Consider the following 22,809-nt stretch of genomic DNA (forward strand, 5'->3'; position numbering starts at 1 on the left):
AGAGTCACTTGTTCTTTTACAATGTTTATTTTATTTTTAGAGAGAGGGTATCACTCCGTCGCCCAGGCTGGAGTGCAATGGTGTGATCATAGCTCAGTGCAGCCTTGACCTCCCAGGCTCAAGGGATCCTCCACCTCAGCCTCCTGAGTATCTAGGGCTAAAGGCACATGCTGCTACACCCGGATAATTTTAAACATTTTTGTAGAGATGGGGGTCTCGCTACATTGCCCAGGCTGGTCTCGAACTCCTGGCCTCAGCACTTCTTTTGCCTCAGCCTCCCAACGTGCTGGGATTACAGGTGTGAGTCACTGTTCCCAGCCGATGCTATGTTCCTAATACCCTCCCACCTTGCTGTAGTTGGGGGTGTAACAAGCCAAGGGAAGAGGCCTATCCCCTGCAGGACAAGGCTTCCCCATGGTGGGGTCAGCAAAGAGAGACCCTTGATGGATACTTTCTTCACCAGCTCCACACCACCAGCAAGTAGTGGGCAAACAATTCCTGCAAAGCAGTTCTAAGACTGGGGCCCTAAGAGCTGTACCTGCTGAAGCAGAGGAGTTCCCAGCAGCAGGCACCGAGGCTGTGGAGGGTGGGGGCGTGGCCACCACTGGGGCGCTGGTTTCTGGGGGGAATATACGGTCCTGCTTTTTAACCTTCAATTTCTTGAGGTAAGAGATTTCTCGGAATTCCTAAAAAATATTAAGTTTTAGTTAAGAAGCTAGCTCTCCCTTGAAGTAACTACCTCATAGACCAAAAAGGATTTGGCTTGTCCAAATTAAAGAATCTCTTTTTGTCTTCTTACAATAAAGAGTAACAGAAAATAGAGAAATGTGAGGCTTCCAGAATGAAAGACAGTATTATTGCTGCTACAGTACTTGGGGGTGGTATTGTGGCTGCTTTAAGAGAAAAATCTTTCCCAGAAAAAACAAAAACACAAACCAGCGGCCAATTTGGTCAGGAACCACCACTGAACTGCTGTATGACCAGAGCCTCCCTGGCCTCATTCTTGAGTTGTTCCCTTCGAGAGTTAACAGGCCTCTGTGGGATCACATGCCTACTCCAGAACTTCAAGACCCCAATACCATACACACTGGGAGATTATTACCCAAAAGGAAATCACAGTATTCACTTTCCTTTTTAGAAAAAGGAAAAACGAATGCAGAGAGCCCTACGGTATTGACTATAAATTCTTCCATCAGCACAATTCACTCTTCACTCTGAGTGATTTACAAGCGGCCTTGCTCTAAATGGTCACTCAGTCAGTATCAAATACATGAAGCTCAGGGAAAGATCCTGTGCTCCCAGGTCTTCGCCCAATCAAGAAACTGCTCTTTCCATCTATGCCTGTGTTCAGGGTGTCAGCTGGATACAAGAGGTCACAGATTGCTTCCAACACACACTGACCACCTAATATGTGCTACCAACCATAGTTGGTTAAAAAGACAGTTTCTGCCCTTGAGAAAGTATCTCATTTGTGACTGAGCATCAGCTATAGGAAGGTGAACTTTAACACAGGAGCTAAGCTATGCCAGAGGTGTGCTAAGGTGATGTGAGACAGGGAACGCTAGCATGCACCTGGACACAGTGATCTGCTAAGCCCGCTGGGAGCTGAAAACACAGGGGACTGCCTAAGCACAGCCATCTGAGTAGCACATGGTGGCATGTGGGGTGCCCTGGCCAGGTGCCCTATTGCTAGGTATTCCTAAAAAGAATGAGCAAGACTGGCGGTGGGGTGGGGAGAGGGGTATGTGAGGAGGAGGAAAAGGGTGGCAGAAAGAGGCTGCAGATGGCCAGCAGAGCCGCATCACAGAGGGCTCTGAGGACAAGCTATGGAGCTGGCCTTGATTCTGTGGGACAAGTGCCTGGGGGCAACAGTGTCACTGCATGGGCAGCAAGTAGTGCCAGACTGAAAACTTGTCTCGCACATGCACATAACCTTTAAAAATGTATATAGATGCTCAAAAATTGATATATAAAATACAAGGGATGGCACATTGCTTACTGCCATCTTACTATTTCCCCATCGAAGATAGTAAAAGAAATACAAATACCACATAAGGGTCTGGAAGATTTGCATACCCAGAAAAATCAGAATATCAGTATAAGATTTTAAGGGTGGGGAAGTGCTAAGCTCAGATTTATTTTACAGGAAGCATTCAAGTAAAGGCATAGAGAGAAAATTAGGAGGGATCATGCAACCATGGCAGTGAACAAGTGAGTCAGGGGCTGGTGGAAATGGAGTTCAGATGTAGGTGTAGAGCGAGTAATGTCGACCGTTACTCGGCTAACGATTCCTGAGGGTGTACTGTGTGCCGCTGTTCCAAGTACTCCACCCAGGAGCAGGCAACAGCGAGGGAAGCAGATTGGTGAGTGGCAGAGCTCTGCACCTAGACAGGCTGCTGGGCCTGGATCCTGCTGAGTCTGAGCAGGCACAGGCGAGGTCCCTGGAGCAGCCAGCCCCACAAAGATACTGCCAGAACCCCACCAGCATGGCTCCAAAGGGGGCTCCCCATGGAGGTATTTTGCGTTGAGAATTCCATAAGCAGTTACATTAAAAAAAGAATGTGCAATACTAGGAGATATGTGAACTCTGGATCCAATTCTTCTGCTGGCACTAGGCAAGGAAACGTCCTTGAAAAAAACTTGTATCAGAAAGCAGGACTTACTATCCATTTCTTCACCATATGTCCCTCAAGCCTAGAACTGTGCCTGGCACATAGGAGGCATTCAATAAATAAAAATTATTCATGGTCTTTGTAAGCAACATTTTATACCAAATGGACAAACCTCTACTTCATACTTAGAGGAGCTTTGGTTCTACATTTGTGTAGTTTGCAAACATATGATTTTATATTCTGGTTAACAGGATGACACATCTGTAAAGAAGCCTGAGGAACAGGGCCCTGCAATCTCAGGGACCTGAAGTATGAACAAGCGCAGAAAGTGGGGCCAGGTTTTTCTCCCAACAGATCCCAGGATCTTCCCCCACCCCTTACCTTTGGGGTTACCCACTCCTTCCGGTTGGGTGTCTGTGTCTTGACCATACACTTGGTCCAGGCAGTGACGTCCCCAGTGCAGTAATAAGCATCACTCTTGAAGACCAGCTGACCCGAGCATTCCTTGCAGGGAAGGAGGGCACCGAATGCCATGCCATCGGCTACTTGGTCCAAGATCTGCAGCCAGGGGAGAAACACGTCAGAGGGCAAATGCGGGACTACAGAAAAGGACACTTACTAATGTGGGATGGAGGAATTTGCAGATTTCACTCTCTACAAAGAGACTTCTTGCTGTGGGCTTGCTGTGGGGCTCTTAACACCCCACCCCGCCCTTTGTTTACAAAGGAGCTTGGATTCTTGTAATGTAGGAGACCTTATTTCCAAGTGTTCCTGCAGCTCCCCCATCCCTCAGTGATTGAGAAACGAAGGGAGAGCCCAGAGCATCCACTGGCATTGCACAAAGTACAGTGCCAAGTCAACTCCCAAGAATGACAGCAGAGAAGGGCCAGTTGGGGACACTGATGGGATGCCGTCATGCCATCCCTCAGGAGGGGGCTCTCCACTCCACAGGCCTGGCACTCTAGAACAAGCACTAACATGTGGAAGATGTCTAGTGGGGCGTGTGAATGCCGGCCTCGTCCATCCCAGAAAAATGGTGACCACGATGGTGGTGATGACCGTGCAACACAACCACAATTTATACTCCGTGCAATTAATACCAGCAGGTGTTCACACGGAGGGCCTCCCACACTCCATTGGGACAGTCACTCCACAACGACGGGGTCAGCCTCACATACGTGTCCCACTTAACACAAAGGCAGCTCACCGCCGACTCCCCAGAAGGCACTTGCTGCTTGTTGAAGATGAGTAGCTCCTTCAGGTCATTAGTCGAACACACTTTCTTTAGCTCGTCCTTGATGTTCCAGATCAGGTCGTTCTGAGCCTATGGACAAGACCCAGTGGCTGAGAGGCCAGCTCTTTTCAAAGGAAGAATTCAACTGGAGGAGGAGCCCTGGTCATGCTGAGCCTCCAGTTATACCCTGGTGCACCAGCGAGCTGCCACTCCAAACCTGGGTGATCAGCACAGGATTTGACTCCTGGTCATGCTCCTGTGGACACCAAATTACGCCTGTTGTGTGGTCTCTCAGAGAATACTGTGGAAGGTGAGCAGGAAGCCCTAAGGGTTTGGGAGAGATTGCACCAAGGCTCCTGGAACCAACTCTCAGAAACCAATCCCCAGAGACACAAGGTAAGAGCCTGGAAGTGCTAGGCTGAGCCCAGGGCCCACGTTTATCAGCAACTAGAGGAGGCAGGGTATGGCTGTTCTCCACCAATCTTAGAGTAGGAATGATTCACAAAAACTAATTTCCTTGATGGTATATTATATTCAGCATCACGGAGGAATGTATTTAAACTCTTCTGAAAATGGAAGTTTTAATCTTTATTAAAGTGCCTACTCTTGGTTGGACGCATTTACGTGTCATCTCACTTACTCTTTTTCTTTGAGATGGAGTCTCACTCTGTCACCCAGGCTGGAGTGCAGTGGTGAGATCTCAGCTGACTGCAACCTCCACCTTCTGGGTTCAAGCAATTCTCCTACCTCAGCGTCCTGAGTAGCTGGGATTACAGGTGTGCAACACCACACCCAGCTAATTTTTGCATTTTTAATAGAACTGGTGTTTCACCATGTTGGCCAGGCTAGTCTCAAACTCCTGGCCTCAAGTGATCCGCCTGCCTTAGCCTCCCGAACTGCTGGGATTACAGGCGCGAGCCACTGTGTCCGGCCTCATCACATTTATTCTCACAACAATCAAGCTTGCTGAGGAAGCTATCAGCCTCTCCATTTTAAAGTCTGAGGTGAGTCTCCTCCTTCCCCAGGAAAATGGGCAAGTTATTCACCATCTCTGCTCAGATCCCACCTCTGTAAAATGGAGACAAAAACACCAGCCCTATCATATCCTATAGGGTTGCTATTAGTACCAAAGGAGGATTTTAACTCCCCTGGTGAAGCTGCAGGCACACACGTCTGCTCCGTTTCCCAGCTTCATTTTTAAGGGCTCTCTCGACATCTCCTCTCCGTTGCACACAGCATACACCGGGACACCAGGAATGGAGATGTGGGAGGATGAGGAAAAGGTCTAGTGGCACAGGGTTAAATGGAAGAAGTACAACAATGTCACCTAGATGACCAAGGGTAGAGAGCCCGCAGACACACATGTGCCACGGTGGGAACTCTGAGGGGCATTTTAATTTTCTGACTCTCTATACATCTCTGATATCAATGGGGAAGAGAGAAGGACACTAATCTCACTGAATGGCCAATGTGAAGTGGCACCACGGTTCTCCTGCAGCCAGTTTTGGTGCATGACAGATGCTTTTTTACCGTAAGACAATTGAACAAAATGTGTGACTCTTACTTAGCAACTAGAACTATATCAGAAATTGCTTTTAGTTTTAATACTACTAGTAAAAACTGAATACTCATACAAGATACACAAGCAGATGGTTCATGGAAATCATGTGCTCAAGGAGAGACCAACTGCTCTCCCCCAATTTCCCAAACACCCAGCATTTTCTGATTAATAATTTTTGCTTTGCTTCAACACATCCATAATCAACACAGGGATGAATCTTTCTGGTCAAGGACCACTGATTTAACGGATAGTTTTCTCCTGTCATTATCAGTCATCTGTTCCTTTTTAAAAATGAGAGATCTTCATTTAAAAAATGTAGAGACACTTGATCTCTTCAAGCCATTTGTCTATGCTAAGAATCTTTGGCATCCTTTAATTAAGTATTCAGTTTCCAATGTTTGCAAGTGACCACAAAGGTGCAGGGTGTACAGTAGTGCATAATTTGGCCAAAGCATGAATCTCTGGCATCCCAGTAAGAGGCTGGTGAGTGGGAACAGAGCACTCAGCCTTCGCTCAAGCCTGGCTGCAGGTTGGACACCTATAGCCTAATGTGGGTTCTCTTTCAAATAAAAATGGTTTCCTTGGGAGGAGGGAAAATAATCTGGGGAAAAAGTCATGCTATTTAATGACAGCCATCAATTTGCTGAAGTTCTTAGTAAGTGGGACACAAGTCCTTGAACTGTCTTCCCAGAAAGAGAAAGAGAATCCAGACAGCAGCATGTTGAAAGGAGACACAGAGCTGAGAACTCACCTTTAGAGCTTTTTCAAGCTTACTATCTTTGTCTTTTTCTTTTTTAGGTTTCTTCTTGGTCACTTCATCTACTCCATCCACCTCATCGCCTTTTCTCTTTCTGAAGGAGACACAGGATATGAGAGAGAGCCAGAGCCATTAAAAATCTGACACCTAGTGACTTGCGGTGATACAGTATCTTAATGTCATTCTATCAACTCCCTGTAGGGCCTACTCACACTTGTCACTCCCTAACCCCTGCCCCACTCAGTGCCCTTAGGCGATCACTGTCTACTCAGGGAGTATTTGCAACCAAGATGGCAGAAGACACCATCCATTTCAGAACATACTCTCCCAGCCAGGGAGAGGCGCTAGGGTTGTTCCAGGGACTTAGAACAACCCATTACAAGAATCCAGGGCTCAGGCCCCATCTGAGGTAAAAACAAAAACAAAAACAAACAAAAAAAACACCTATGTATCTCCTGGCCTGGAAGGTTCTAGCAGGGATTAGGCTAGAGGTAAGCCCATGGCTAGGGGGCAGGGATTGCAGAAAGACAAAGCACAAGCCCGGGGGCTAGGCCTTTCGAGCTAAAACACAAAGCAAGGGAAAGAGGCTGCTCACAGAGGTGGGGCCGTACTGCCACATAAAGCCCAGACAAGAAGCGGCAGTCAAAGCAGTGCTAACTAGCCTGCCCCAGCTTGCTCAGCAAACATGGCTCTGAGGCTATCACCTGCCCCTAAAACACAGGGGCAGGACAGCCACAGTGGTCTCAGTCTCAGCTATCTCACAGACCTGAGCACAAACCCTTTCACTTTCCTCAGCCATAAAATAGGGAAAAGAATACCATCTGCCTCACAGAACTCTGGTGACGGGCAAATCAAACAGTCCAAATATAGGGCTCGATACAGTGTCTGGCATACGAAATGTGCTCAACACATTCTGGCAGTTATCATGGCTTACTGGGAGCTGATGGACTCCAACACCTATATCACGTGCTGCAATGCCCTGTGGGCTTTTTGACCCACGGCCTGATTTTTCAATTTTCTTGCACATTCTAGAGCCCCATGTGTTGCTGCAATGGACAGGCATTACGAACTGAGATAATGTGTGATAGCTGCTTGATGGTTGCCCAGTCACCGTCCAAGGAACAGGGTGCATACCAGGCTCTACCACACCACCCCTGGTTTGCCTGTTAACAAGCAATTCTCCAGACAGAGGCTGAGAGACAAGCAGAGGGTAAACTGCGGACAGCAAGAGGTGTCCATGTATTCAAGATAGTCACTGATGGTCCTTCCCATTCTAAATTTTAACAACATGCAAAACCCTTATCATCCTGAACTCTAAGCCAGGAAAATTATCCACTGCCCATCCCCTAACTAAAAATGGTCACAATTCTCCCAGCATTGTTAAGTGATCAACCCAGGCAAAACAAATCTTCACCCAGGGAAGGAGGGTGGTCTTTTAAGTATCTAAAGGGCTGTCGCGGAAAAGTGTAGTTAGCCTGCCCATGGAGATCATATGTTGGAAGGGGAATAGACCACCAGGAAGCAGGTCTCACAGGGCAGAGGGCTCTCGGCAGAGGACATGGGAACCCCTGGCTGTCCTTCCCTACCCTGTCCTTTGCCCCCAGATCTCTGCTGTCACTGTTCCTCAGTTTGCATCTCCGTGGCTTACCGACAGTCAGTGAAGGGAAACAGAGGAGTGGTATGGAACCTGTAGAGCCTTCGGGCCTCCGTCAAGCCCCTCACTGAACCCCCAGGGCAACCCCACAGCGCTCCACCCACCCTTCGCTCTTGACTCCTGGGAGCTGCTTCTTCAGGGCTTCTTTATCCTCTGCAGCAAGGAGGCTGAAGCCCTTGAGCTGACTCGCACTGTACTCGGGCCGGAAACCCAGCTCCTCCCTGTTCTTGACAAAGCAGTGTGGGTGGTACCAGCGGTCAATCATGCCTAGCTGTGGCTTCTCCGGGTCCAGCATCTTCTTGGACAGGCGCACCTGGCCCTGCAGGAAAAACCGTATATGGTACCAAGGGAGTGACGAGGAAGGACGGCGAACATGATACGGGCAGCCTGCGCTCCAAGCAGTGAGGGGCTGCAGGAACAAGTCAAGGCCTGCCCGCCAACTTGAGGACTCATGGGCTTTTGAGAGGTTTAGCTCTCTCAGGTCATCAAGGATTGTGTGTTACCCTCAAAACTCAGGGTTCCTTAAATTTCAAATGGCTGGCGACCTATCTACCTGTCTGGACATGTGAAGAATTGCTAACATTCCCCTTAAGATGTTTCTGTTGACCTGGGGCAGGCATAAAAACACATGGTATGGTGTGCTGGGCAGAGCTAGAGCCTTGCACACCTGCGTGGGCTTCCAATGCAGCATTTTTTTTTTTTTTTTTTTGCCCAGGCTGGAGTGCAGTGACTTGATCTCAACTCACTGCAACTTCTGCCTCCCAGGCTTAAGTGACCCTCCTACCTCAGCCTTGCCTGGCTAATTTTTTTGTAGAGATGAGATCTCACTATGTTGCCTGGGCTGGTCCAGAACTCCTGGACTCAAGCAATACTCCTGCCTCAGCCTACCGCACCGCTGCGCCCAGCCCCCCAATGCAGCACTTTTGTATTAGCAGGAATTTTCTGTCCATTCCCACCCTCCTATGGCCTCCTTAGTCTCTTTACAGATGACACCCTCTAAGGAGTAATAACCCCACAGGCAAGAATTCAGTCCTGCCAGCCTGCGCAGGTCCCCAGTCCCCAGGCCTGATATTCCCAGGAGAGTTCCTGGCCTGGGAGGCTCAACCCAGAGAATGCAGCAGGAGGGGCTCCTGACAATACATAAAGCCAGCAACCCAGCAGCACACACCACCTGGCATTCCCCTTGAGGCAAAGAGGATCTTAATGTTTGCCTTAAATTTTTGGTGGTTGAAGGTAGCTGGAGAAGATACAAAAATTCCATGTTTTCATTTTCTAAATACCCATTGGCTCACCTCAATTTTCTGTACAACACCTCCAGGAGGCAGAAACTTTCAATTAATACCTCGAATGAATCAATTAATACGTGCATGTTACATTAGAGAAGGGTGAGAAGGCTGTGGGGCACAAGCCTTCCCTTCTACCTGTGTCTCCGTCCATTTTGTCTGACTGGCTATCAGCCTTCAAGGACTAGAACTAGTGGGAAAGCCTGGTTAATGAAGATCCTCTGATTAAACAGAAAAAGGATGGAGGCTCATACCAGGGTAAACACATTCCTTACACTTAATTCTACCATAAACCACAGACAGTCTTTCCCCCAGCCACTGTTGGATCCAAAAGACACCCCTTTTGTTAATGCTTTCCAAGAGCAGATGCATACATACAAGAGAACTGGACCAGATCTGTCTGGAAGTAACTGTCATATCTGGTCAACACTAACGTCTTCAGTTTATTTTTAATCACTTGTGTTGAGCTAGCACCCTAAAGCCCCCATTTCTTCTCTTCTCTTGAGATAGACAATGACATCAATGCAAGCAATTCATAAAGTTCAGGGATCTGAGCCCCCAAGACCTTACCTTTTCTATCTTCTCCATACACCCCTTGCATGTGCTTCTGTTGGACTTGGCGTACTCTGCTGCAAAGTCACCTAGCATCTTCTCTGCCTTGCTACCAATTCCATCCTGGCCTTTGCCTGCAGAATCAAACAGAGGGCAATGCTCATCTCAACAGCTCCAAAATGCAGCTTAGAGGAGCCCCCTGTCCTCTTCTACCTCCCCAGGATCCTTCCACTAGGATACCTTATGCCTTGGGAGACTACGATTGGTCCATCTCATCTGTCTGTAACAACCGTGGTCAGCTAATAGAGCTTCTTTTCTGGAGATAAATGACCCTTCTCCTTGAAAGAGCAGCACATTAGGGGGTGATCAGCTGTATGACATTCCATCTCCTCCCCTTCCTCTGGAGGCCCCTCCCACACTTTAGAAAGCACTTATTAGGTGTTTACCTTAAAAGCCTTGGAAGCATACTGACGTCTCACTAAGCCTCCTAATTTCCATTATACTTTTATTTACCAAAGTGTGGAATTAAAGGAAATATTTTGATACAAGCCAGACACAAGTATATGTAAGAATTAAATATGTGGTAAAGGTATCATTTCAAATTAGTGGGAAAAGGTTGAATTATTCAATAAAGAGTTGTGGGGATCACTGGCTAGACATTTGGGACAAAAACTAGATTATTTTCTTATTATAAAAATAAATTCCCAAGCTGAATCAGGTAGTAAGAGGCCTAAGACCAGGAATAAGATGAAGCTATCTTCCTATCACTTCTATTCCATATTATATTGGAGGTTGTAGTAAGCGCATTAAGGAAATAAAAAAAAAAACAAAAGGTGTAAGTTTGGAAAAGAGTAAGTAAAACCATGTCTCCTTGTAAATGATTCTATTTGATATTCCTAAGAGATATCTTGAGAAATCTATTTTAAAATCTACTAAATTAAGTGAATTTAGCAAATACGCAGGGCACACTGTCAATATACAAACATACAAAGATGTCTAATGCTAGCAATAAACATACTGGAAAGGCAAGTGCATTGTTATTTAAACAGTGTTAAAATACATAAAACACTTAGATAAATTTAACAAAAGACGTGCAAGATCTCTACACTAAAAGCTATAAGACTGCTGAAGTCAAAGAAGACCTAAACAAATGAAGAAATGCATCATGTTCATGGACTGTTAAGATGTCAATTATCTGCAATTTGATCCATGGATCCAGTGAGATGCCTATTGAATTCCTAGCAGCTGTATTTGTAATAGCCCCAAACTGGCAACAACCTCAAAGTCACCAACAGTAAAATGGATAAACAAATGGATATACCCAAACAAAGGACTACTCCCCAGAAATAAAAAGAACTAATGACACACAAGATGACCTGGATGAATCTCATAGGCAGTGCACTGAGTGAAGAAAGCGTGTAAGAGGGTATACAATTCCTTTTCTTCCTGAAATTCTAAATCAGGCAAAATTAATATATGGGGATAGAAATCAGAACAGTGGTTACCTGAGTCAGGGAAAAATGACTAGCAAAAGTACAAGGGAACTTCCCAGGGGAACAGAAATGTCTATAACTCAATGGGGTATATGCCAGATGTGTATAAGCATTTGTCAAAACTCACTAAACTGTATACGTAAGATCTGTGCATGTAACTACTGTAAATCATTTTAAAAATTCCAGATATAATACCAAAGACATATCACAAATGAGAAGACAGACATGACTATACAAACAGTGAAAGATGAAACTTTAATGAGGCAAAAAAATACAACAGACAAAACTAAAAGAAAATGTCAAACTTGGAAAAATATTTGTAAAATGTTATGACAAAGAATCAGTATCTTTTACATTTCCTTAAGAAAAAGACAAGGCCAGGCATGGTGCCTCACACCTGTAATCCCAGCACTTTGTGAGGATGAGGCAGGAGGATCACTTGAGCCCAGGAGTTCAAGACCAGCCTGGGCAACATAGAGACTTCCTCCATTTAAGGAAGAAACAAACAAACAAACAAAACAGCCCCCAAAGCAAATCCCAGCATGGTGGCGCATGCCTGTACTCCTAGCTACTTAGGAAGCTAAAGTAAGAAGATTGCTTCAGCCTAGGAGTTCAAGGTTACAGTGAGCTAGGATCGTGCAACTCCACTCTAGCCTTGGGTGACAGAGTGAGACCCTGTCTCCAAAAAAAGGAAACACTTAGAAATGGTATGTTAGTAGAGAAATGGGTATATTATATACTGCTGGTATAGCATGTGCAACTGAAGCAACCTTTCTGGAAGGCAATTTGGCACATACATAGAAAGCCTTAAAATTGTTCATCCCTTTGAACAGTAACTGCACATCTTAGAATTAAAGAAATAACTGTACAGGTGCCTGGGATGTACAAGAAGTTTGCAGCAGCTCTATGTGTAATATAACTAAAAGCTTAAAATTCTAGTCTCAAAAGCAAGACAGGGCTGGGTACGGTAGCTCACACCTGGAGTCCCAGCTGCTCAGCAGGCTGGAGGATTGCTTAAGCCCAGGAGGCCAAGGCTGGAGTGTGGCTGTGATCATTCCACTGCACTCCAGCCTGGGTGACAGAGCAAGACCGTGTCTCAAAAAAAAAAGAAAAAAAGCAAGACAGACTGGATTTGAATCCTGGCTCAGGAGTTTTCTACCAGCACAACCTTGAGTCAGTTACCTAACTTCTCTGTGACTGAACGTCCTCACCTGTAAAACTGACAAAGACCTATTGCAAGGACACAATTAAATTAATATGTCAAGTACTTGGAATACTGCATGAAATTTAGCAAGACCTCACTAAATGACTACTATGCACTTTAATCTGTAACTTTTAACATGAAAAGAGTAAATATCAAGTTGTAAAAGTACTAACAGGTCAACATCACTAGTCGTCAGGGAAATGAAAATCAAAAAACCACAGTGAGATACTACACTTCACACACATTAGCATGGCTATACTGAAAAAAAAAGTGTTCATAAGAATGAGGACAAATTGGAATCCCCTTGTCTTGCTGGTGGAAATGGAGGAGCTGTTGTAGAAAACAGGATGGAGGCTCCTCAAAAAATGACACATGGAATTACCATGATTCAGTCATTTCACTTCTGGGTATATACAGCAGAGAAGTGAAAGCAAGGTCTCTAACATATATTTGTATACCGATGTTCATTATAGCACTAATATTCATTATCATTATGAATATTATGAATACCATTCATAATAGCCAAAATGCAGAAACCTGGCCGGGCGCAGTGGCTCACGCCTGTAATCCCAGCCTGGCCCATGTGGTGAAACCTTGTCTCTACCAAAAAAATATAAAAAAATTAGGTGGATGTGGTGGTGCATGCCTGCAATCCCAGCTACTCGGGAGGCTGAAGCAGGAGATTTACCTGAACCTGGGAGGCGGAGGCTGCAGTGAGCCGAGATCAGGCCACTGCACTCCAGCCTGGGCAATAGAGTGAGACTCTGTCTCAAAAAAAAACAACCAAAAAACAAAGCGCAGAAACCGCCTAAATGTCCACAGACATACGAATGGGTAAATGAAATATGGTATATTCATGCAATTAATGTTTATTATGTCTTTAAAAAGCAGGAAATTTAGACACATGCTGCAACATGGATGAACCTAGAAGAACTATGCTGAGTGAAGTAAGCCAGACACAAAAGGACAAATAACTGCCTAACTCCATGCACATGAGGTGCTAGAGTTTTAGCTTCACAGAGACAGAAGAAACAGTGGTTCCCAGGGGCAGGGAGAACACGCAGTTACTGCTTAATGGATTGGGAGTTTCAGTTTGGGAAGATGAAAAAGTTCTAGAGCTGGATGATGGTAATATTTGCCTAACAATGTGAATCTACTTCATGCCACTGAACTCTACACTTAAAAATGGTTAAGACAGGTCAGGCACAGTGGCTCATGCTTATGATCCCAGCACTTTGGGAGGCCGAGGCGGGCGGATCACCTGAGGTCAGGAGTTCAAGACCAGCCTGGCCAACATAGTGAAACCCTGTCTCTACCAAAAATATAAAAATTAGTCAGACGTGGTGGCGCACACCGGTAATCCCAGTTACTTGGGAGGCTGAGGCAGGAGAATTGCCTGAACTCGGGAGACAGGGGATGTAGTGAGCCATGATTGCACCACTGTACTCCAGCTTGGGCGACAGAGCAAGACCCTGTCTTAAAAAAAAAAAAAAAAAGTTAGGGTAAATTTTATGTTATGCCTATTTTGCCACCAAAAAAAAAAAAAAAAAAAAAAATCAACTAAGGAAAGTGATACTTAGGGTAGGATCTCAATTCTGCAGGAAAGAAAATCACACACACTCACAAGCAAATTAGTATTTTCTAAAGAGATATCCCACATGTTAATAAGTCATTTGTGAATTAGAGGATTTAGGATAAATTAAACTTTTCATATATTTAAAAATAGTAAGTTAGGCTCTCTGGATGAAAAGTCCCTGGACAATCAGTAGGTAGTATCCTAACTGTATGGTTATGATAGTTTCACAAAAAGACACATTTTCAGTAAAATTATTATGCCTTCTCATATTATAAAATTATACTTTGGTCAGCCTGGCCAATACAGCGAAACTCCATCTCTACTAAAAATACCCAGCCAGGTGTGGTGGCACACACCTGTAATCCCAGCAACCCAGGAGGCAGAGGTTGCAGTGAGCCAAGATGGCACCACAGCACTCCAGCCTGGGTGACAGAGATGATCTATCTATGTATCTATGTACTTAGGTATATTTAAATTATAACTAGATATAACACATCTATGCCCCTAAACCTACAACTTTCCCTATCCTGAACACAAAAGAGAAAACAGCCACAGAACAAGAAAAATGTCAGCCAGGTGTATTTGCTCATGCCTGTAATCCCTGAGCTTTGGGAGGCAGAGGTGGGATTGTTTGAAGCCAGGAGTTTGAGACCAGCCTGGGGAACATAGCAAGATTCCTTGGGCAACATGGTGAGACTCTATCTCTATTTAAAAAAAAAAAAAAAAATTAAAAAATTAATTGGGCATCTGTAGTCCTAGCTTCTTCAGAGGCTGAAGTGGGAGGACTGCTTCAGCCCAGGAGTTAGAGACTGCCAGTACATTCCAGCCTAGGCAACAGAATGAGACCTACCCTCTGCTAAAACTGGGATACTCACCCTCTGAACCCCTCCTTTCAAATTTATTTACTTTTTAAAACTCCCAATTCTGAGCCGTTACTAATCTATTTGCAGCAAGCAGCTGGTCAGACATACCAACAGCTACAAGGACCAGCTGCAAGAAGGACAGACAGCGATACGGTATGGATCTGTGTCCCCACGCAAATCTCCTATCAAATTATAATCTCGAATGTTGGAGGTGGGGCCTGGTGGGAGGTGACTGGATCACGGGACAGATTTCTGCCTTGGTGCTGTGTCATGATACTTGTGAGTTCTCCTGAGATCTGGTTGTTTAAAAACGTGTAGCACCTCCCCTCTCACTCTCTTCCTCCTGCTCCGGCCATGTGAACTGCCGGCTTCTCCTTTGCCTCCTGCCATGACAGTAATGACAGTAACAAGGTTGGAGGGCTGACACTACCTAACCTAAAGAGTTACTATGAAGCCCCAGCAGTCAACACAGTGTGGTACTGGCAAAAGGCTAAGTAGATCAGTGGGACAGAACAGGGAGCCCAGAAACAGAGCCACACAAGCACAGTCCACTGATCTGTGACAAAAAAGTAACGGCAAAAATGGGAGAAATAGTCTTTTCAACAAGCGGAGCTGTAACAACTGGACATCCACATGTGGAAAAAAAAAAAAAAAAAGGAATCTAGACACAGACCTTACACCCTTCACAAAATGTAACTCAAAATGGATCACAGACCTAAATGTAAGACACAAAACTGTTAAACTTCTAGAAGAAAATCTAGATGACTTCGGGTCTGGTGATGACTTTTTACAAACAACACCAAAAGCCCAATCCACTAAAGAAGTAACTGATTAACTAGACTTCATAAAATTAAAAACTTCTGCTCTGCGGAAGACCAGCCACATACTGAGAAAAAATATTTTCAAAAGACATAAGATAAAGAGCTGTTATCCAAAATATACCAAGAACTCTTAGGAATCAACAGTAAGAAAACAAACAATCTGATTTTAAAAAGGGCAAAACCAGGAGTCTGAGACCAGTCTGGGAAACAAGGTGAGGCCCTGTCTCTACAAAAAAAGTTTTTAAAAATTAGCCAGGCATGGTGATGCGCACCTGAAGCCCCAGCTATTCAAGAGACTGAGGTGGGAGACAGAGGTCAAGGTTGCAGTGAACTGTGATCACACCACTGCACTCTAGCCTGGGCGACAAAGCAAGACACTCTTAAAGAAAAAAAAGTGGGGGCGGGGGCAGGCAAAAGACATTTCACCAAAGATATACAGATGGTAAATATATGAGAAGATGTTCAAGATAATCACAGTATTAGGGAAATAAAAATTAAAACAATAATAAAATACTATACATTTATTAGAACGGCCAAAATCCGAAACACTGACAACACCAAATGCTGGCAAAGATGTACGATGATACGAATTCTCATCCATTGCTGGTGGAATGCAAAATGATTCAGCTTTTTGGAAGACAGCTTGGCAGCTTCTTACAAAACTAAATATACTCTCACCACATGATCCAGCAATTGTACTCCTTGGTTACCCAAAGGAGTTGAAACTTATGTCGCCAGAAAAACCTGCACATGGATGTTTCTAGCAGTTTTGTTCATAATTGCCAAAATTTGGAAGCAACCAAGATGTCCTTCAGCAGGTCAATGAATAAACAAACTGGTAATCCAGACAATGGAATATTATTCGGTAATAAAACGACAAGACATGGAGTAATCTTTTTTTCCAGATAGAGTCTAGCTCTGTAAACAAACTGGTAATCCAGACAATGGAATATTATTCGGTAATAAAACGACAAGACATGGAGTAATCTTTTTTTCGAGATAGAGTCTAGCTCTGTTGCCAGGCTGGAGTGCAGTGGCGCCATCCTGGCTCACTGCAACCTCTGCCTCCCGGGTCAAGCAATTCTCCTGTCTCAGCCTCCCGAGTAGCTGGGACTACAGGCGCACACTACCACGCCCGGCTAATTTTTGTATTTTTAATAGAGACAGGGTTTCACCATATTGGCCAGGCTGGTCTCAAACTCCTGACCTGGTAATCTACCCGCCTCAGCCTCCCAAAGTGCTGGGATTACAAGTATGAGCCACCGTGCCCGGCCCGACACGGAGGAATCTTAAGAGCACATTACTAGTGAGAGAAGCCAATCTGAAAAGGCTACCTTCTGTATGATTCCAACTATATTATATTCTGGAAAAGGAAAAACGACAGAGAAAGCAAAAAGATCAGTGGTTACTAGAGGTTAGAGGGGAGGGAGGAATGACTAGGCAAAGCACAGAGGATTTCCCAGGCAGTGAAAGGACTCTGAAGGCTACCATAAAGGTACATGCATGTCAAAGTACATTTGTTAAAACTGAAAGGATGTATAACACCAAGAGTGAGCCTCATGTAAAGTACAGACCTCGAGGGATAACGATGTGTCAATGTAGCTCGTCAGTTATAACCATGGACCACTCTGGTGGCGTTGTTGATTGTGGACAAGTCTGTGTATGTGTGGGGTGGGGAGGACTATATGGAAACTCTGTACTCTGCTCAATTTTGCTGTGGACCTAAAACTGCTGTAAGAAAAAAGTCTATATACAGGAGAATGGTGTGAACTTGGGAGGCAGAGCTTGCAGTGAGCTGAGATCGCACCACTGCACCCCAGCCTGGGCGACAGAGCAAGACTCCGTCTCAAAAAAAAAAAAAAAAGTCTCTATATAAAAAAAGGTTAAACAGATATGGAACAGAAATTTCTAAAAGGACCCCAAAATACAGAAATTTTGTACATGATACAAGACACCTCTGTAATCAATGGGGGAGATGAATAAGTCAATAAACAAAGTAGGGGTCGGGAGTGGTGGCTCACGCCTGTAATCCCAGCACTTTGGGAGGCCAAGACGGGCGGATCACAAGGTCAGGAGTTCAAGACCAGCCTGGCCAACATGGTGAAACCCCCATCTCTACAAAAAGTACAAAAAATTAGCTGGGCATGGTGGCAGGCACCACGCTACTCAGGAGGCTGAGGCAGGAGAATCGCTTGAACCTGGGAGGTGGAGGTTGCAGTGAGACAAGACCATGCCATAGCACTCCAGCCTGGGCAACAGAGACTCCGTCTCAAAAACAAACAAAAACAAACAACAACAACAAAAAAACAAAGTAGGGAAACTAGATCATCATTTGGAAAAAAATAAAACTGGAGTCATGCCTCACACCACATCAGCACACACTGGGATAACTTCCAAATAGAGTAAACACTTAGATGTTAAAAGAAACAAGGAACTATAAAATTACACGTACTGGACGTAGTTCATCTGTATCCCCAGGCTGGGCTACTTGACAGTGGCTGCTGGTGCTATAGCGTTTTCCCTAGCACTGTCACTACCTCAGGGTTAAGGGCCACACCCTGGCATACCTACCCTGTAGTGACCACCACAGTAACAAACACAGCACTGTCACCAACGGGCCAACTCTTTCAAAACCAGGGACTCTGAGTGCTCCCACCACTTCCAGATCTAGAGGCAGCTCTGGCTGCAGAGCGTAACTGTGCAGAAGCCAGTAGCACAATCTGGAAGTGCAGAGAACGCACCTCAGGCGAGCAAAAACCAGTAAGAAACAAGAGACAGAACCAATGGATAATGCCGCTCCCTTCCTCCTGCTCCGAGGGGCTTTTCTGAAGCTTGGTGGCAAAGGACTTGTGTGAGGGCATCCTGCATGACCAAGCCATTGGCTGTTTCTCATGAAGCCGTGGCCAGCTTGACAACATATGGCACTGTGCTTGCCCTCCTGCCTCCCCTTCCTTCCTCTCTCTTGCTGCCCTAGGATTACATCTCCTAATAAAGCTTTTAATAGCTTTGCTTTATGCTCTGCTCTCTATGTCACCTGACATGACCTGTACCAAGACATGGGAGAAGACATAAAAGGAGAAAACTGTGGAGACAGTAAAAAGAGCAGTGGTTGCCAGGAATTAGGAGAGATAAATAGGGGATTTTTAGAGTGGTGAAACTGATGCAGAGCAGGCCAGCCCTAAATTGGGGCTTAGCCTGGGAGGGTCCTTGGCTTCGCTCTGGACAGAATTTAAGAGCAAGCTGGTGGTAGAAGAAAGCAGCTTTATTGCAGCAGCAGTGTTATGGCTCTGTGATTGCTCCTGCAGAGCAGGGCCAGCCCACAGGCAGTGTGCTGAGGGCAGCAGCTCAAAGGCAGTTCTGAGGTCATATTTACACCCACTTTTAATTATATGCAAATTAAGGGGCAGATTATGCAGACATGTTAAGAAATGGGGTAGTAACTTTTAGGTCATCAGACTGTTGTCACAGAAAGGGGTGGTAACTTCTGGGTATTGCCATGGCAATGGTAAACTGATATGGCACACTGGTGGGTGTTTTATGGAAAGCTGCTTTGTCTCTGTCCCTGCTTTAGTTAGTCCTCGGTTTGGTTTGGTGCCTGAGCCCCGCCTCCTACCTCATTCCCCTCTCTGAGATGAGCTATTCTTCCTTAATCTTAAGGGGCTGCAGAAGGGTGCAGGTCTGAAATTACTCTGTATGATACTGTAACGGCAGATGCATGTCATCAATAACTGTCCAAACCCACAGAATGTACAGCATCAGGAGTTTCTGGACTCTGGGCAATAATGATGTGTCAATGTAGGTTCCTCAATTATAGCAAATGTACTACTCTGGTGGGAGATGTTGACAAGGAAGAGCCTGTGTGGTAGGAGGGGGAGCGGGTATTGGAAACTTTTTGTTCTTTGCTTACTTTTGCCATGAACAAAAATAAAGTCTATTAAAAACAAAACAACTTTAAAGGCTACATTCCAAGCATCTGGAAAAATAAAACACCAAATATCATGCAACAGATGATGCTGAGTCCAGGAGGTGTTGCTGAAATAACATGGGCACCATACGCTTGATCTGCACATGTGGGAGAAGGCAAGCTGGGGGAGGTTTGCTTTGCTCTCTGAGAAGAGGACCCCTGGGAGCTTCAGGGTGGGGGCTGAATGCCCATGCTGCCCATTTGTACACACCCGTCACTCCTCCAGCTTCCGCTGTCTTCTTGACTTTCTGCTGGTCATCCCACCGAAGCTCAGAGAACCCATCCACCTCCACGTCAGGGTGCCGGATGGAGTGGCCCACCTTCCAGAAGCAGGAAAAGTGGTACCAGTGTGGGACTTTTCCATCAAACATGGGAGACTAGAAGGAGGACAAACAGAGGGAGGTAAGTGAGCAGTTAACTTTTGGCTTAGAACCACTAGATGCTGACTTGACCTCAACCCCAGTCCCAGTCCCAGCCGTGGGACAGCACATGAAACCTTCGTTCTATCTGTGAAAGGAGGACAGCCTCCACTCTCACATGAAGAGCTGCAGCATCCTTCTCACAATCTTCCCCAAGGCTCAGAGGACTGTAGCCCACTGTTCTTGAGCTCATTCTCTTAGGACACCAAACACAGCCACGGGAAAGGTAGCCTTTTACCACTGAGCTCTGCCCCACGTCCCTTTTGACCACACACCACTACATTTAGTGGTGAGCTGCCTCATGGTCTACTGAAACGCACAGAAGACACCTGTGCAGAGTCACAATCCTGTAGCATCTGCTGGGAATGGCCAGACAACTGCTCCAGGCACGCCTGGACTCAAAGGGCCTGTGTGCCCCAGAAAAGGGCTCTTTAAGTGCCTCTGCAGTTGAGAATAACGAGGAACAAGACCCAGATAATGAGTAAAGCAGAAAAAGTGTGTCAGAAAAAAACTGTCAAGTTCGCAGCAGCCACACAGATGTGAGTGGAATGAATGGAGGTCTGTGAGGCAACCGTGACAGTGGATGGTTCGGTTCGGGACAGCATGCCTGGAGCTGGAGTCAGCTGCTCAGTGGCCTTCGCGGGGGCAGTTTCCCAGGTGCAGGACCTGGGAAGTCTGGCCACAGGGAACACAGTTCTCCTCTGCAGGTGGTTTGCTTCCCACTAGGCCTTTCATTGTGACAAGGCCAGGTTCTGCTCCCAGGCCTCCAGCACTGTCTGGCTTTTTTTTTGAGACTGAGTCTTGCTCTGTCGCCCAGGCTGGAGTGTAGTGGTGGGATCTCGGCTCACTGAAAGCTCCGCCTCCCGGGTTCATGCCATTCTCCTGCCTCAGCCTCCTGAGTAGCTGGGAAGTACAGGCACATGCCACCTACGCCTGGCTAATTTTTGTATTGTTAGTAGCAATGGGGTTTCACCATGTTGGCCAGGCTGGTCTCGAACTTCTGACCTCGTGACCCGCCCACCTTGGCTTCCCGAAGTGCTGGGATTACAGGCATGAGCCACTGCACCCAGTCCTGGCTTTACAGAGTGGACGGTGACAGCGACTGGGAAGAAGGGGAAGACACAGCCTGTAGTGTGGGTCCCTGAGCTTTTCATAAACCATCCTGTGTAATCCCACAATCTGCCTCTGGGTGGGAACCAGCCCTTTCATTCACAGATGGAGACAGCAGGGCTGGAAATCCTTGCCTGGGGGGTTGGGAGTCACAGAGGCAGCAAATGAATGATTTGACACCATGGTTCCTCCCACCACACTCCACTGCCCGGCAGGAAGAGCTACTTAAAAATACACCAACTGTCATCTGACTAAAGCAAGGAAGTCCCAAACATCTGCTTTTACAGAACATAAAGCTAAATGTCACACAGATGCAATAAGAGTATTAAAACAGCATTAAAAGTAAATGTGCTGAATTTTTAGGATGGAGTTGTGGGGACAGGGAAAATACTCTGGAAAAGCAATGATAAGGTGCCCCACTCCCTCTCTCCACTGCGAGTGGCCTCTTTCTGGATGTGATGTATTAAAATGAACAGCTAAGACTATGGCAGCGCAAGGACTCCTCAACATCAGCTTTCCCCTGGGTCTGGAATGCTCCCCGCCCTGTTCAGAGCATTCCCTCAGGTTCCCCAGGGCCCCTTCCACAGCTCCCCTTCCTCACTAAGAACTATGCATTTGGTGATTGTTTCATAAGGGGCAAGATGCCTATCTTGCTATTCTCTAGCAACATCTGTCACAGAAGGCACGCAGTGTTTGCTTAGGGCTTCAAGTCAGATAGAAAAAAAACAAAAGGGAAGGATGGGGTAATTCCTGCTGCAGAAGAGACAACAAATGGCATTTCTGAGAGCAGACTCATGTTCCAGCTCTCAAACATTCCACCAGATCTCAACTAGGCTGCTGATACAGATCCTAAGCATCTGGCTATCATGGAACATTTGCAGTGGCCTCGTCCTGGCTCTGCCTGCTTGTCTACCCCTTGTCTACCCTTCCTGTATAATGTTCTGGTTACCCTTGTATAAAAGGGCACAGGTAATGGCTATGGCACTTCTTCCTGGCTGTGCCAGGGGCCCCAGACCTGCTGCCCTTTGGTCTGGGTGCTGTCTCCCCCAACCACCAGCACAGTGCTGGATACCCTAGAGGTGCTGCCCAATGGTGCAATCACAGCACAAGCTTAGAGGACAAAGGGCCTGGGCAGAAGAATCCTTGACCAAAGCAACGCTTTGCCCTAAAACTTAGGACTGAGAATGATGTGGCAGAAAGACATCAGATCAAGGTCACGAGACTATCGACTCCATTTGTTAGCTGCATAGCTCAGGAAAGGCGCAGAATCTTTCTGAGCACCTAACATACTAGGGTCCTCACCCAACCAGCAGCTGGTGAACTGGGTTCCCTTCTGTGCAGAACAGGCCATGCTACCTGTCCACCTATGCCAAAGAGAGAATGAACTGACCTCACTGCATGCCTCCAAGTGCTCAAACCCTCCCAGGACAGAGCAACTCAAAGGTCAATCGCCATCCTCCTCCCACCAAAAAGCTGGAGGGCTCAGCTCATCCCTCCCAAGATGCCCCAGGCATGAGGGCTAAAGTATCAGGTATCAGATACTCAGAGAACAATACTCCCATATAAATGCAAAAGAAGGTATTTAAATTCAAGCAAGTGAAAAGGCTTCTTTCCTTTCGGTCTTCACCAGCTCAGCCTACCAGACCAACTTTAAATTCTGAATTAAAACTCTGAATCTACCCTCAATCACAATTACAGAAAAATCA

General features: G+C 46.0%; 1 protein-coding gene across 1 annotated transcript in view; it reads right to left on the reverse strand.

Annotated features, from left to right (window-relative positions):
* Positions 1-19,976, reverse strand: part of PARP1 (poly (ADP-ribose) polymerase 1) — a 41,857-nt gene extending 21,881 nt beyond the window's left edge. The window contains exons 1-7 of the mRNA XM_011948961.1: positions 19,786-19,976; positions 9,672-9,787; positions 7,923-8,137; positions 6,159-6,258; positions 3,820-3,936; positions 2,994-3,170; positions 539-686 (exon numbers count right to left, since the gene is read on the reverse strand). Of these exons, the coding sequence (XP_011804351.1) occupies positions 539-686; positions 2,994-3,170; positions 3,820-3,936; positions 6,159-6,258; positions 7,923-8,137; positions 9,672-9,787; positions 19,786-19,945 (1,033 nt within the window). The 5' untranslated portion in view covers positions 19,946-19,976. The remainder of the gene's footprint in view (positions 1-538; positions 687-2,993; positions 3,171-3,819; positions 3,937-6,158; positions 6,259-7,922; positions 8,138-9,671; positions 9,788-19,785) is intronic.
* Between the last annotated feature and the right edge of the window lie 2,833 nt (positions 19,977-22,809).

This window comes from Colobus angolensis, unplaced genomic scaffold, assembly GCF_000951035.1.
Source record: "Colobus angolensis palliatus isolate OR3802 unplaced genomic scaffold, Cang.pa_1.0 Scaffold288, whole genome shotgun sequence".
Classification (NCBI taxonomy): domain Eukaryota; kingdom Metazoa; phylum Chordata; class Mammalia; order Primates; family Cercopithecidae; genus Colobus; species Colobus angolensis.